Source organism: Musa acuminata, chromosome BXJ2-1, assembly GCF_036884655.1.
Source record: "Musa acuminata AAA Group cultivar baxijiao chromosome BXJ2-1, Cavendish_Baxijiao_AAA, whole genome shotgun sequence".
NCBI lineage: Eukaryota > Viridiplantae > Streptophyta > Magnoliopsida > Zingiberales > Musaceae > Musa > Musa acuminata.
Window position 1 is genome coordinate 5,741,600 of NC_088338.1, and position 12,575 is coordinate 5,754,174.

The window sequence follows — 12,575 nt, forward strand, 5'->3', positions numbered from 1 at the left end:
CCTGGTGTGTAGGCCATCCATACTACACATGCCTAGCCTACATACGCTCATAATATATCCAATGAAACAGAAAATAATGACATAAGAGGAACAGAAACAGAAAATAATTGTAACTTGATAGTTAGAAGTATAATGGTCGTCTTATCAAGATAACAAAAAGCACGAGATGAAACTAAACACTCGGAAACTGGTTGATCTACAAAGGCTTCATCAGCAACTTCCATATGCGGGCTTGATTGCCTAAACAATCCTTTGTCTGTGGATGTTGAATCGTTTGTTGCACAGCAAATGCAAATTTCAAAGTGCAGAAATGAACTTTTGAATCTTTGCCTGTGCTCGCTCCTTCTCTTCAGGTCCATCAAGATCTCCAATGTTATCGTGATACTCCTGTACCAAAGAGTTAGGATTGTTTATCAAGCATATTAGACTATGCCTCGACAGACCATAACTCTTTGTTTCTCTCTTATTTCGGTGGCAGCCGATGTGTTAAATGAGATGATAAACTCGTATGATCAGAAAGATTATGCAATTAACTCTTTAGATCGCAGTTGTATAATCATTGTTCAAGGCACTTAGCATTGTCAAAAAATATCGAACAATGTACTGATTATTTGCTGCAGCTTGGACTCGTGACTTCCACTGTTATAGATTCTAACAACTTACCGATAAATGAACCAGGTAAATGAGACAGGATACCAAGTTTAAGGCTTGTGGTGGCAGTAATTTTTTACCTACATATGGTACATTGGTATAGCTCAGATGGTACTGGTACGGTTCCCAAAACTAAAAATCTTGGTCATAACTAAAACTATTAAAAAAGATGCTAGCAGGCACTAGATGTATGAGTGATGCACTAAACACCATTTATTCTGAAAAGTGTAAGATAAATGTTTGTGCATCAATGCATACCTGAAGTATGCATCTCACATCCTTCTTTGTCAATTTATTCTGCTTAAGAAGCAGCTCAATCCTTTCTCTCATCCTTGAATGACTGAAGCCAACAATAACCTCATATCAAAACTAACAACCAGAGATTTTAAAAAGCTGAAAAGTGGATTTTTCACATCTAACTTACTCAGAAGACCAGAGATGTCCCAGTATAACAGCAATCAACTGGAATTATGCAAGTGAAGCGCTTTAGTGCAGGAAGAAACAATGGTGAATAGATGACACCAAGAATCCAGAAAAGAGAAAATGACAAACAATCATGATCGTGTGCTTACTTGAAGAGTATAAAGCCCAGCTTCGAGCTTTCGGTTATATCGCTCCTCTTCATCAATCTACAAATATTCAGGGTTAGCTATTGCATCTATAATGAGCATTGGAAGCATTAAAGCCTGATAAGATAGGGACCTCTAAATCATCCAATTGAAGTCTATCAAGTCTTTCAGTCTCGGCTTTTATTCTGTCTGAGTACCTGCAAATTTTCAGAGATAAGGATCCACCACTAACAGTAAAGAATGCGCCTGCTTCAGAAATGCATTCCATGGAGATGATGTATGCAAGATTCCAAACTTTACCGCATATAAAGTTCCATTAGTCGGTCTATCTTTTCACATTCGTTTTCTACAAATTTGCTCAACAATCGTTCCCTTCTTGAACCTCTCAGAATACCACCTGCAGAGAACCAACTCCACTTTCTAACCATGTCTTACATGATTTTACCATAAGTAGCTCAAATGTAACTGCAAAAACTACAGACACATATATCCGAAAGATACCTGAATACCAGCATAGGAGTATCTTGCATTGTATCATTAGAAAAAGCAGAACACAAGTTATTTGATATAGAGAAGAATTAGTAACAAGTGATTTGGTATATTTCTGCTAGAGAAATAATATCTTGGTGACAGTTTCCAGCAGCTAATACTTCAGCATTGTGGAGTTTGGGAGATCTGGAGCAAAGATCAGATGAGGAAAAGCACTAATCATACTTATGAATCAGAGGTTGTAATGCATGTTACTCCTATGATGTACAGTAAATGTTTTATTCACACTATAAATATTAGAAAAAGGAACCGATATATATTATGGAGAAAGCCACCGATTTCTACATGAGCAATATTGTGGAAAAGGAATAGGAAGTATTTCATATATTTTGCAACCCATCCTAAAGTTTTATTCCGTAACAGAGACTTCGAAAATAGTGAGTACAGCTAGGATTAAAAATGGAAGATGAAAGTTCAAGATGAAATTCAGTGAAGAAATGTGCACAAAAGGTAATGAATCTGTTGTTTGCCTTAAAAAAGGCAAGCAGAAAATGATGTTGTACATCAAAATTCACAAAAAAAGTCAAATTTGGGCAGACAATTTCGATGGGTTAAATGGTAGACCCTAATTAGGGGGGCCAATCTTCAAACTTAAAGGGGCACAAATGTGACAAACACAGAAATAGATGGAGATCTTCAGTCTTCTACAGATGTAGTGGCCATGGAACCAGTCAAGTTAGTATAATTTTTTTATAGTATAAAATTCATATACATAAAATATATATATTAGGTGAACTGATGATCACAAGCCAATCCCACCGAGCCTGTCTAATAATAAGGTCAGGTCAAGATGATGATACCATTAACACCATCTAGACAACTTTTTCAGGTCACACGATCAGGATCCAACACTTCTAACGCTACTTTCACTTTAGTGATATGGACTGGATCACATGACTTGAAGATGAAAAAGCTTGGAATGTCAGACTAAACTTGAGATAGTACCAAGAGCTTGAAACAATTAAACTTGACATAATGGAAATACACAACAACGATGTTCAACAACAATGAACGAAAACATTAAACAGACCAGACATCTTTGAGCATTATACTGGACAAGAATCCATCATATGATGTTTCAAACAACAAATCAATTCAATTGCTCCTCAGAGAGATCTTACCTGGCATAATTTCCATTTTTCGAGTTCCTAAAATAGGAAGTTATTTTCTTGTCATCTTATTGGTTTTTTTTTGTTTTGAAAATGGGCAGAACTTGAATGTAACTTCTAAACTTCAAGAGAAAGTGTCTTATTCATCATAGGCCAAGGGTCTAGCATATTTTATTTGGTAGTTTTATAAGTTTTATAAGCAAAAAAATTCTAACTTCTGACTGTAGCAATTTATGAAAAAATATCCATAGAACACATAAGAAAAGAGAACATTACCAATATATATTTCGTTATCAGTTTCTTTCCCACTCCAAAATACTAAACATCCATAAAAAGAAGAAAAGAAAAACAATAAAATGATGGATTTAACTTGCCTTACCAAATAACGATGCAATGAGTGAAATAAGGCGCTCCTCTAACTCCTCCTGGTAGCTCTCTTTCTTCTTTTTCTTGCTTACTGGAATCTGAATGGTAGTGGAAATTACAACATGATTAGATGAAAGCAGGAAGGACAAAAGCGTGTATAATCTCACAGTAGAAAAAGAAAGAGGGGGGTAATTCAAACAAAAGGATGTTTTACAAATCTTCAAGTTAACTATAGTTCCACAAATAAACCAAAGGCATATTGCAAACTCAAGGCGATTTTAATAAGCAAAATGCTGCCTTCAGAAAAAACCAAGGATAACATGCAACAGAACTGTTATGTCAAAAGCAGTATCAACCAATTACATTAACTTTAAGAAATCTATCCTAGGTTTCATCCTTTGCTCATACCAAGATTTGATTCGTAAAGCAATCCAAAATAAAGCTTGGGAAAGAAAAAGATAATGGATCATTGAGGAGACGAGATAGATCTAAAACTTCATGATGGTAACTTCAAGAAGAGAAGGAATGTTATATAAAAATGCTAAGATTTTTAAAGTAGAAGGGCCTAACTTTGTTGTATCTTGACTAATAGCTTTAAACAGATTTTATTTCCTAGCTAATAGGACTACTCAGTTTTTACTACAAATAAAATGAAGGAGCTGCTTAGGTACTCCATTGAATGCACCAAAATAGGCTGACCTCAACTGTTTTATTCTGAAGGCCACCTCATGGGTAGCTTTGGATTTTCTAGTTCCTTGAGTAGGAGCAACATAACTAAAAGAAAAGCAAATGAATTGAAAAATTCTCAATCTTGGCAACATTATATGGCATTTCTCATCGATTGAAAAAAACTTAGCTTTGGTTCCACTAGACAAGAAATGCGACTATAAATTGACCTTTATGAATCACAGACAAACTAAGTGTGGTGAGATACAGATGCAATCACTCAAGAAGTAATTCTGGGCAAAGCTATTTCTTAGAGCTTTAGCAAGCAAATACAGCCGTGATCGCAACATCAAAGTACAAGATATATGGATGCAAAGGGAAAATAGAAGAATGTAACTTGCCTTACCCATGAACGCTGCGAAAGCTGTCTTCAAACCCAACACATCCACAAACCGCTCACATGCTGGAGGATACTTCGTCATTGCAAAATCGAGCGCCCTGATCGAAGACCCATAAGCAGACTTCTTCTGCTTCATGATGATGATCATGAGCTCTACGCCCTCTGACTTCAAGAACCTCTCCTTGTTCTCCATTGGCATCAGCAGGCAGCATAGGCAGTCAAACAGGTTCTCAAGCATCTCCTCCTCATCCTCGCTCTTTGGATCTCGTGACTTGTACAAAGCCACCGCCTGCAGCACAGCGTCCACGCCATTCATCTGGCCAAGCCGCTTCTGGTTTGTGGGGCTGTTCTGCAGCAGAATCGCCATGATCTCCGAGGCGTACTGCTTGTTGGCGTCAAACTCACGCACCTTGATCCTGCCGATGAGCCAGCGCAGCAGCTTTGTCCGCTCGCAGACGAGCTCGGCGACCGCTGGTTTGACCTCAATGAGGTTCTCGATGGTAGAGAGAGTATTGTAAATGGCGGTGGCCTCGTCAGGGTCGGCCTCGGAGAGGCGGGCGAGGTTCTGTACGAGTAGCTCCAGAGCGTTGTTCTCAAGAAGGGTGTCGACGAGGACGCGAACGGCCTCCTCGTTGTCATCGTCGTCGCCAAGAACGTCCTCGTCAGTGAGGTCCATGAGGAGGGAGACGACGTCGACGGCGATGTCGGCATTGTCGTGGCCAAGTAGGTCGACGAGGGAGGGAACGGTGTTGAGGGCGACGAGCTCCGGGTACAGCTCGGGGGCGCCGGCGAGGACCTTGAGGCGCTCGATCTCCTCGTGGAGCTCGACCTCGGAGTCGGCGAACTTGTCGGGCTGGTCCGGATACTTCATGCGGGCCTCGAGGTTGTCACGAAGGCGGCGCTCAAAGGCGAGCACCAGCTTCTTCAGGGTGCGTAGGTCGAGCACCTCCACGCCGCCGTTCTGCGCCGACTTCTCTACCGCCTCGAGGAGGGCGAGGTCGACGCCGCCGCCGGCGTCCTGGGACGCGGAGGAGGGGACTGGAGGCGACTCATCTCGCTTACGCTTGTTGTAGTGTTGGTGGTTCTCCATGGAGCCGCGGCTCGGGGAATGAGGGGGAGAGGCGAAACCCTAACCCTAAGTTATGCTGCGGCACTGAGGAGGCCGGAAAGGTTCGAGAAGCTCTGTGGCAACTTTGCAATTAATAGCGACTTCAGAAGCAGGCGATTTGGGTTGAGCCAAACTGCAAATAGGTTCAATACCCATTACCAGCCTGACGTGGCACACACATGATGACTAATAGGGGTAATATTGTACGTGTCCAGAGAGGACCCCACAGGAAACCTGTCATGTGATTCTTCGCACGGATCTGAACGATGTCCATAAAAAATATCGTGCGAATGACAAAGGCATCCATCAATCGGGAACCACGTTTCGTGGCATGAATGATCTCAGCATCTCCACGTAGTTGATCCATTCCCCATTGACCACACCAATAATTGACTCCAGAACTGGGTCACGTTCGTTTCCGTGGGCGTCAAGATACCATTTCCTTTTTAATATATATCTACATACACTTAATTCTTCTTATTTTATTTATTTTATATATTTTTTTAAATTTTAGACTTTAGGTTTTCTGAGAATTTCTGTGTTTTCTTGAGAAATTTGTTGTTATTATTATTATATATACGCACAAAAAAATATCTAACCATGACGTTACGGCATTTCCCAATTCCCACGTGGCCTATTTCTTTCTCTCGTGTGCTCGCTTCAATTACCGTCGTTCTCGTCCGTGATCGCCTCTGCCTCTGCCTCCAACGTGCTTTCCTCCTCGCCCTCCAAACTTCTCTGCCTTCGTACCAAAACCACCGCAGACGCTGCAATCGAAGGGGGATCGGAGCGGTCTCCTCTCTTCTCTGGCGAGATGACGGCCCTGCGCGGCCTGCTGAGAGGAAACGCCGCCGTCAATACGCGCACGGCGGGGAGGTGGATCTCGTCTGTGGCAGCGGAATCGGGCTTCTCGTTCCCGGCGAGCCAGGCCCGAAAGGGGGTGGCGCCGAGGAGGGATCCCGGGAGCCGGAACGTGCAGTGGGTGTTCCTGGGCTGCCCGGGCGTCGGGAAGGGGACCTACGCGAGCCGCCTCTCTCGGCTCCTCGGCGTGCCCCACATCGCCACTGGCGATCTCGTTCGCGACGAGCTCGCAGCCACGAGTCCTCTATCCAAACAGGTAAGGTCCCTTGGGAAACCCTTTCTTGGCCAATGATTTCATCTTTGTGCTGATCCTTTGGTCGGATCACCGAAATCATGGTGGATCTGAGTTTGATTGATGAGACGAAGGATGCGGTTGAATTGGCTTCGGCGTCATTACTTCGTCAATCGAAAGGAAGAAGAGGATTCTGGTATTGATTCGTAGAGCTCGATTTGGGGGAGTATTACTATTTCTCCAGCATGATATTTGGCTTAAGAAACGAGAAACAGAGAAGAGCACGACTTATTTCCTCTTATTTCTACTTTGTTCCTTCTAGCCTCTTATGAAACCTAGACTACAAATTTAGATAAAAGAAATTAAATAAGTGAAAAAAAATTAAAGTTGGACTCAAGAGGGTAGGATAATATTTAGGGGAGTAAAGTGAAAATTAATGTTTCTTGTTACTAAGAAATTGATAAGATCATGTCATGAAGCCAACCCTGTTCGGAGGCTTTTTTTTGGACTAATCTGTATGTGTTGAAGATGTCTTGTGATAAGGGATCAATTGGTCGGCCGACCATTAGTGTTGCCCTTAGGCTCGCGAGGAATTATCCGCTTTGAGCGATGGGCGTACTTGTATGGTTTTGTCCTTTTAGAGCTCGTGAGCTCCAAAAGGCGCCTCTGAGGGTAAGGGAGACCCAGTGAACTTATGAGCCCTTGGTTCCCATACTCTTCAACCAATATGAGACTAAATGGCCTTATCAGTGCTCCCTCCATAGGGGAGCCAAGATGCATGGCTCGGGAGCGGGTTTGTTTGGCCAAGGTGCAGGCCTCGGGCCCTCCTTCTAGCGCCAATCTGATAAGGGATCATTTGGTCGATCGGCCATTGGTGCAGCCCGTAGGCTCGCAAAGAATTGTCCGCTTTGGGCGATGAGCATACCCGCACGGTTTTATCCTTTCGAAGCTCGTGAGCTCCAAAAGGCGCTTCTGAGGGTAAGGGAGACCCGGTGGACTTATGCCCTTGGTTCCTATACTCCTCAACCAATATCAGTAGGAGCTCACGAGCTCTGAAAGGGCAAAACCGTGTGGGTACGCCTATCGCCCAAAGCAAACAATTCCTCGCGAGCCAATGGGCTGCACCAATGGTCGATCGACCAAATAATCCCTTATCAGATTGCTGCTAGAAGAAGGGTCAAAGGCCTGCACCTCGGACGAGCAAACTCGCTCCCGAGCCGTGCACCTCGACTATGAGCTCTTGGCTCTCCTACGGAGGGAGCACTGATAAGGTCATTTAGTCCCACATTGGTTGAGGAGTATGAGAACCAAGTTTTCATAAGTCCATCGGGTCTCCCTTACCCTCAGAGGCACATTTTGGAGCTCACGAGCTCTAAAAGGGCAAAATAGTGCATATACGCCCATCGCCCAAAGCGGACAATTCCTCGCGAGCCTACGAGCTGTACCAATGGCTGATTGACTAAATGGTCCCTTATCACCTTGGTTATAATAGTGATACTGAATTAAACACTTCTGATGGGAAAACTAGAGGTAACTGGTCACTAGGACATCATGACTGATGGATTCATATGTGTATCATCGTTCATGGTTGATTGTTTTGTTTTATGAGGAATACTATGGAGGATCACCGCATTCCATAGAGGATGCTGAATTAAACTCTTTTGATGGGAAAACTAGAGGTAACTGGTCACTAGGACATCATGAATGACAGATTCATATGTGTATGTTCGGTCATGGTTGATTGTTTTGTTTTATGAGGAAAGCTATGGAGGAACACTGCATTCCAAAAGTTTTGCATTTTTTTTTTCCTCTGGAATAGTTTGTTCAATACTGGTGCATGACCTAATTATTCTTCCATTTCTATTAAAGGTTGTACCTAGAATGGAGCACTTGTCCTCGTGTGACAGTCTAGAGATTAAACTCATGCAAAATACATTCTCAGTCATTAAATTTCTTGAAAAACAAGTGTCCGAAGACATATATCGGATGACATGGTTCGGTAACCCCATATTGTTGGGATGATGACCTGGAAAGCTGACAATTGAAGATATGAAGAACAAAAGTTTGGTGTGAATAATAATATTATTTTCTAATGCGTTTAATGATTCTGTTATGTATCATAATGAAGGATGAACAAACTATAAAGTGAGAAAATTTCTTTTTAGAAGGCATGAAGCAGCCTGATTCCTAGTAAATATATGGTTGCTTCAACTAAAATAATATTATCTACAAATTACTATCAAAAAAATATTATCTTCAAATTCATGTGGGAAATACGTTTGTTGGGGGAAATGATAATGGTGATGATAATGCTGCTCAAGTATGCATAGTTTGTGCAGGATGTTGAGAAACCTATTTTGTAGATTTCTTGTGATCTATCAAAATCATATTAAGTTATTAGAGGTTAAGAAATTATCAGCTTTAATTATTTCCAAGTTTTGGCATATGGAAGCTGTATATGTCACAGTATTTCAGCTACTGCAAGCTTGTTAGTTGATAATTTCTTGGAAATTAGAAGTAAAATGAGCTGAACTTGTTTGTGGACTTATTAAATTTATGGCCCTGTCTTCCATATTGCACTCTAAAACTTTAGTGAGGTAAAACATCCCAGATTATCAATTTTTTGTTGCAGAAATAAAGTGATTTTTTTTTTTTGAGTTATAGAATATTCTCCAAATTAAGCCAAAAAATATGGTTTACAGTAAAAAGAATATATAGATACTTTTGTGGTAATTTATGATTGCTTTGCACATTGTAATGGCTTTCCTAATTATTGACATTCTTATACTTGCTTCATGTTGCACTAGGTGAACAGATATCTGTTCTCTAACAAAACATCATCAATTTAATGTTGTGCTTACACAATCTGAATCTGACTCTGTAGCTCACAGAAATTGTAAATCGAGGACACTTAGTGTCTGATGAGATCATCATCGATCTGTTATCCAAGCGTCTTGAAGATGGAGTGGCTAAGGGTGAATCAGGATTTATTCTTGATGGTTTCCCACGAACAAGAAGACAAGCAGTGAGTGAATGATATTATAGTCCACACACTATCTCACTTTGTTCTAGAAGGTGTTGTTTTGTTTTCACTAGTATGGTACCTATTCTGCTTATGAAATGCTGTTTCTTCTGAAACTTTAGTTGCAGTGCTCAGTCTTTTGTTTAACTTCATAGATACATTTTCCATTTAATGTTTCAGAATGCATCTTTATTTCCTCTTCTTCTAGGGTGTTCTCAGGCATAGGTGTATCCTGAGTGTCTCTTTGTTTGCACGAGCTTAAACTGCAGCAGTTAACATATATCCTTCCATTAGTTGACTAGCCTTCCAGGTTTATAGAGAGGCCCTCTTTACCATAACTTGCCTAGCATTTGGCTCCAGTTTTGATGTTGCGTTAAAATGGTATCGCGCGCTTCTTTCCCTGAGTTATTTCAGCACTTTTGCTTTCTTTTAATTGTCCATGGTACCATGTACTTGATTTTTTGTGTAAGGAATTGGAGTAAATACAAAACCAAATTAAGTTTGAGAAAGATAAAAAGATAACTCTTAATTGAAAAGTATGTCTTTCCTTTATAATCCTAGTGATTTTCAACCCAACTGCGAATAGTTCTCAGATTGGACATCTCTGAATTTGGAGAGAACTTGATTAATTTTCTAGCTAACCTGTGCTCAGTTAAAAAGAACAAAAAAAAAACATTGGCACTACCTAATAAACCTCTGGTTTTCAGATAACAGGTCTGGTATGTTTCGCTTGGGGGAACTATATTAGTCATTGAGCAATAGTGGCTTGAATTCATATCATGCTGCATCTTGTAATTCTTTTGCTCATCATCAATTTGCCTGATATGGCAGGAAATACTAGATGGAGTTACAGAAATTGAGCTGGTTGTCAACTTAAAGCTCAGAGAAGATGTACTGCTCGCTAAGTGTCTCGGGAGAAGAATTTGCAGCCAGTGTGGAGGCAACTTTAATGTTGCCTCCATTGATATCAAGGGTGAGAATGGCAGGCCAGGTATTGCTATGCCCCCACTTCTACCTCCTGAACATTGCATGTCAAAACTCATTACCAGAGCGGATGACACTGAAGAGGTGGTGAAGGAACGACTCCGTTTATACCATGAATTGGTAATGCATAAAGTACTTGATTTGCCAACTCAATTTCCAAAATTTGTTGATTCGTTTGGATCTCACAGAACTCTATTAATGCATCATAGCATGTTTATGGTTCAGGAAGATCCTTATCACTATTCCACTCTCCAAAACTTCTTTGTAATTGAATGTATCAAGAGCATTTGCAATAGTGTCATAGACAAAGCGGTACACTTGGGAAGATAATTTAACCATAATGCGGCAATCTGTTCCAGCTGTTGAGAATTTGACCAATAGTGTCTAGAATAGTGTATAATACTATTTGTTGTTTTCGACCAGACTATAAATACAATACATGATGTCAGAAGGCACTCGCCAGAACAGAGAGGACTTTATCTAGATCAATTTTGTGACTGTCTCAGCTGACATGTGTAGAGAATGTGAACCAAGACGATATTTGTTTCATCAAATGATGTTTTCATTAGTAGTTTTCTTGTTATGATGCAATTAATGATACTTGCATTATTCAATTAACATGAAACTTTTCTAATCTCATCCATTTATCAAGTTTTCGCCAATAGTTCTATTCCTTTTTTCAGTTACAAACAAAATTCTAAGGAAGGTCAAAGGAGTTCAAATGCAGAATTTGATCTATTATCCTTTATACCTTGGAACCAGTCTTGTCATAAAATATAGCTTCTTTTCATGTGAATTGGATAATTGATGAAATCAATCGGTACAATAAGACATGCTGTATTAGTAAGTTTTTTTTTAATCTTTTTATCTGTTTGTGATGTTCTTTGTTCTAAATAATGGTTTGTTTATGCAGAGTCAACCAGTGGAAGAGTTTTACCGCATCCGTGGGAAGCTCTTAGAGTTCGATTTGCCTGGAGGAATTCCCGAGTCTTGGCCGAAGCTATTGCGGGCTCTGAATCTTGATGACCATAATGAAAAGCAATCAGCAGCCGCGTGATTATAAACGGAGGTTGCAGATCTGTCGCGTGTGTAGTGTAAATGCATACTACCAAGCTCGATTTTTTTCCGAATAAGAGTTCAAACTAACCCTGCCAGAACAAAAAAAGGAGGGTGTCAACTTGCTTAATAATCCCACGGAGGATTTGGTTCTCAAGCAATAGAACAGACTGATTTCAACTTGCCCATACTGATTATTATGTTAAAAGGTGTAGTTATGGTGTGCAGGATGAGTTATATTCTTTCTTCAACGTGCCCAATACACCCCAGCATTTCTCCACCTCACACACGTCTGTCTTCAAACAGTTTTCTCACATATTAAATCGATTCATGGATGTCAACTAGATGGAGGTACTATTCATCAACTTTGATTTAAGCATCTTATATCACATGGATCATAATGGCGCCTCGTGATGAATCGTGTATAATTTCAATTAAACTTCGGTCAGAATACAATCTTCCTGTGTTGTCTATTTCAAGAACCAGAAATTTGATTCCTCTATAAATCTTTTAATCCAGCAAATTAATCATACTTCAGCACCATTAAAAATGCACTTAGGATATAACGAGAATAATGCTATGTATATGAATTTTTTCGTGCAAAATCCATAACCTTTTATTAAGTATATAGGAATCAATAGCAAGCATATATCTTTTCAACTGTACCTTTGAATCGGGTTAGTTAGCGATATTTAGTATTTTAATTTTTATATTTTAAAAAATTATATTAGTATTTCTATATTAATGAAAGTAAAATATTAAATCATATTTTTTTCTCACGTTGTGGACTCTATTAACAAAACATACTTCATATCTTGTTACATACATAAATAATATTAAAAAAAGAATAAAAAAGATAATTTTATAATCACTATTATTTGTCGCCCTTGTCCCTGGGTTTCATAAAGGTCGAAGGTAGCACCCAAATTGGATACCACTTTCGTTGTTATACCACTTTCGTTGTCATTGGATATGTCGTCCAGGAGGATAGTGAAACTGAAG

At 40.1% G+C, this 12,575-nt stretch overlaps 2 protein-coding genes across 3 annotated transcripts; one reads left to right on the forward strand and one right to left on the reverse strand.

Moving 5' to 3' along the window:
• Positions 1–93: 93 nt before the first annotated feature.
• LOC103982753 (uncharacterized) lies at positions 94–5,505 on the reverse strand. 2 transcript variants are annotated; one of them, XM_009399765.3, is made up of 8 exons: positions 4,312–5,505; positions 3,258–3,342; positions 1,521–1,617; positions 1,354–1,417; positions 1,224–1,280; positions 1,076–1,113; positions 910–991; positions 94–387 (listed from the first exon to the last, which is right to left on the reverse strand). In XM_009399765.3, exons 1-8 carry the CDS (start codon positions 5,398–5,400, stop codon positions 298–300), a joined length of 1,602 nt encoding a protein of 533 aa, XP_009398040.1. In that variant the 5' UTR covers positions 5,401–5,505; the 3' UTR covers positions 94–297. The 2 variants fall into 2 exon arrangements, 1 of the variants encoding a protein (XP_009398040.1); XR_010481614.1 differs by having other exon boundaries at positions 329–387; positions 1,076–1,135; positions 4,312–5,504.
• A 572-nt stretch (positions 5,506–6,077) lies between these two features.
• LOC135598608 (probable adenylate kinase 6, chloroplastic) lies at positions 6,078–11,763 on the forward strand. Its single transcript, XM_065092685.1, has 4 exons — positions 6,078–6,535; positions 9,396–9,536; positions 10,365–10,637; positions 11,431–11,763. Exons 1-4 carry the CDS (start codon positions 6,233–6,235, stop codon positions 11,572–11,574), a joined length of 861 nt encoding a protein of 286 aa, XP_064948757.1. The 5' UTR covers positions 6,078–6,232; the 3' UTR covers positions 11,575–11,763.
• The last annotated feature ends 812 nt before the right edge of the window (positions 11,764–12,575 follow it).

What these genes read in the sequence shown, in the direction of transcription:
- LOC103982753 (XM_009399765.3), bottom strand. Translation starts at nt 5,400, where the DNA reads ATGGAGAACCACCAACACTACAACAAGCGTAAGCGAGATGAGTCGCCT. An exon ending in ACTCATTGCATCGTTATTTG is followed by an intron (nt 1,618 to 3,257) that starts GTAAGGCAAGTT and finishes GGTTCTCTGCAG; the next exon opens with GTGGTATTCTGAGAGGTTCA. An exon ending in GGACATCTCTGGTCTTCTGA is followed by an intron (nt 992 to 1,075) that starts GTAAGTTAGATG and finishes TGTTGGCTTCAG; the next exon opens with TCATTCAAGGATGAGAGAAA.
- LOC135598608 (XM_065092685.1), top strand. Translation starts at nt 6,233, where the DNA reads ATGACGGCCCTGCGCGGCCTGCTGAGAGGAAACGCCGCCGTCAATACG. An exon ending in CGAGTCCTCTATCCAAACAG is followed by an intron (nt 6,536 to 9,395) that starts GTAAGGTCCCTT and finishes CTGACTCTGTAG; the next exon opens with CTCACAGAAATTGTAAATCG. An exon ending in CACGAACAAGAAGACAAGCA is followed by an intron (nt 9,537 to 10,364) that starts GTGAGTGAATGA and finishes CTGATATGGCAG; the next exon opens with GAAATACTAGATGGAGTTAC.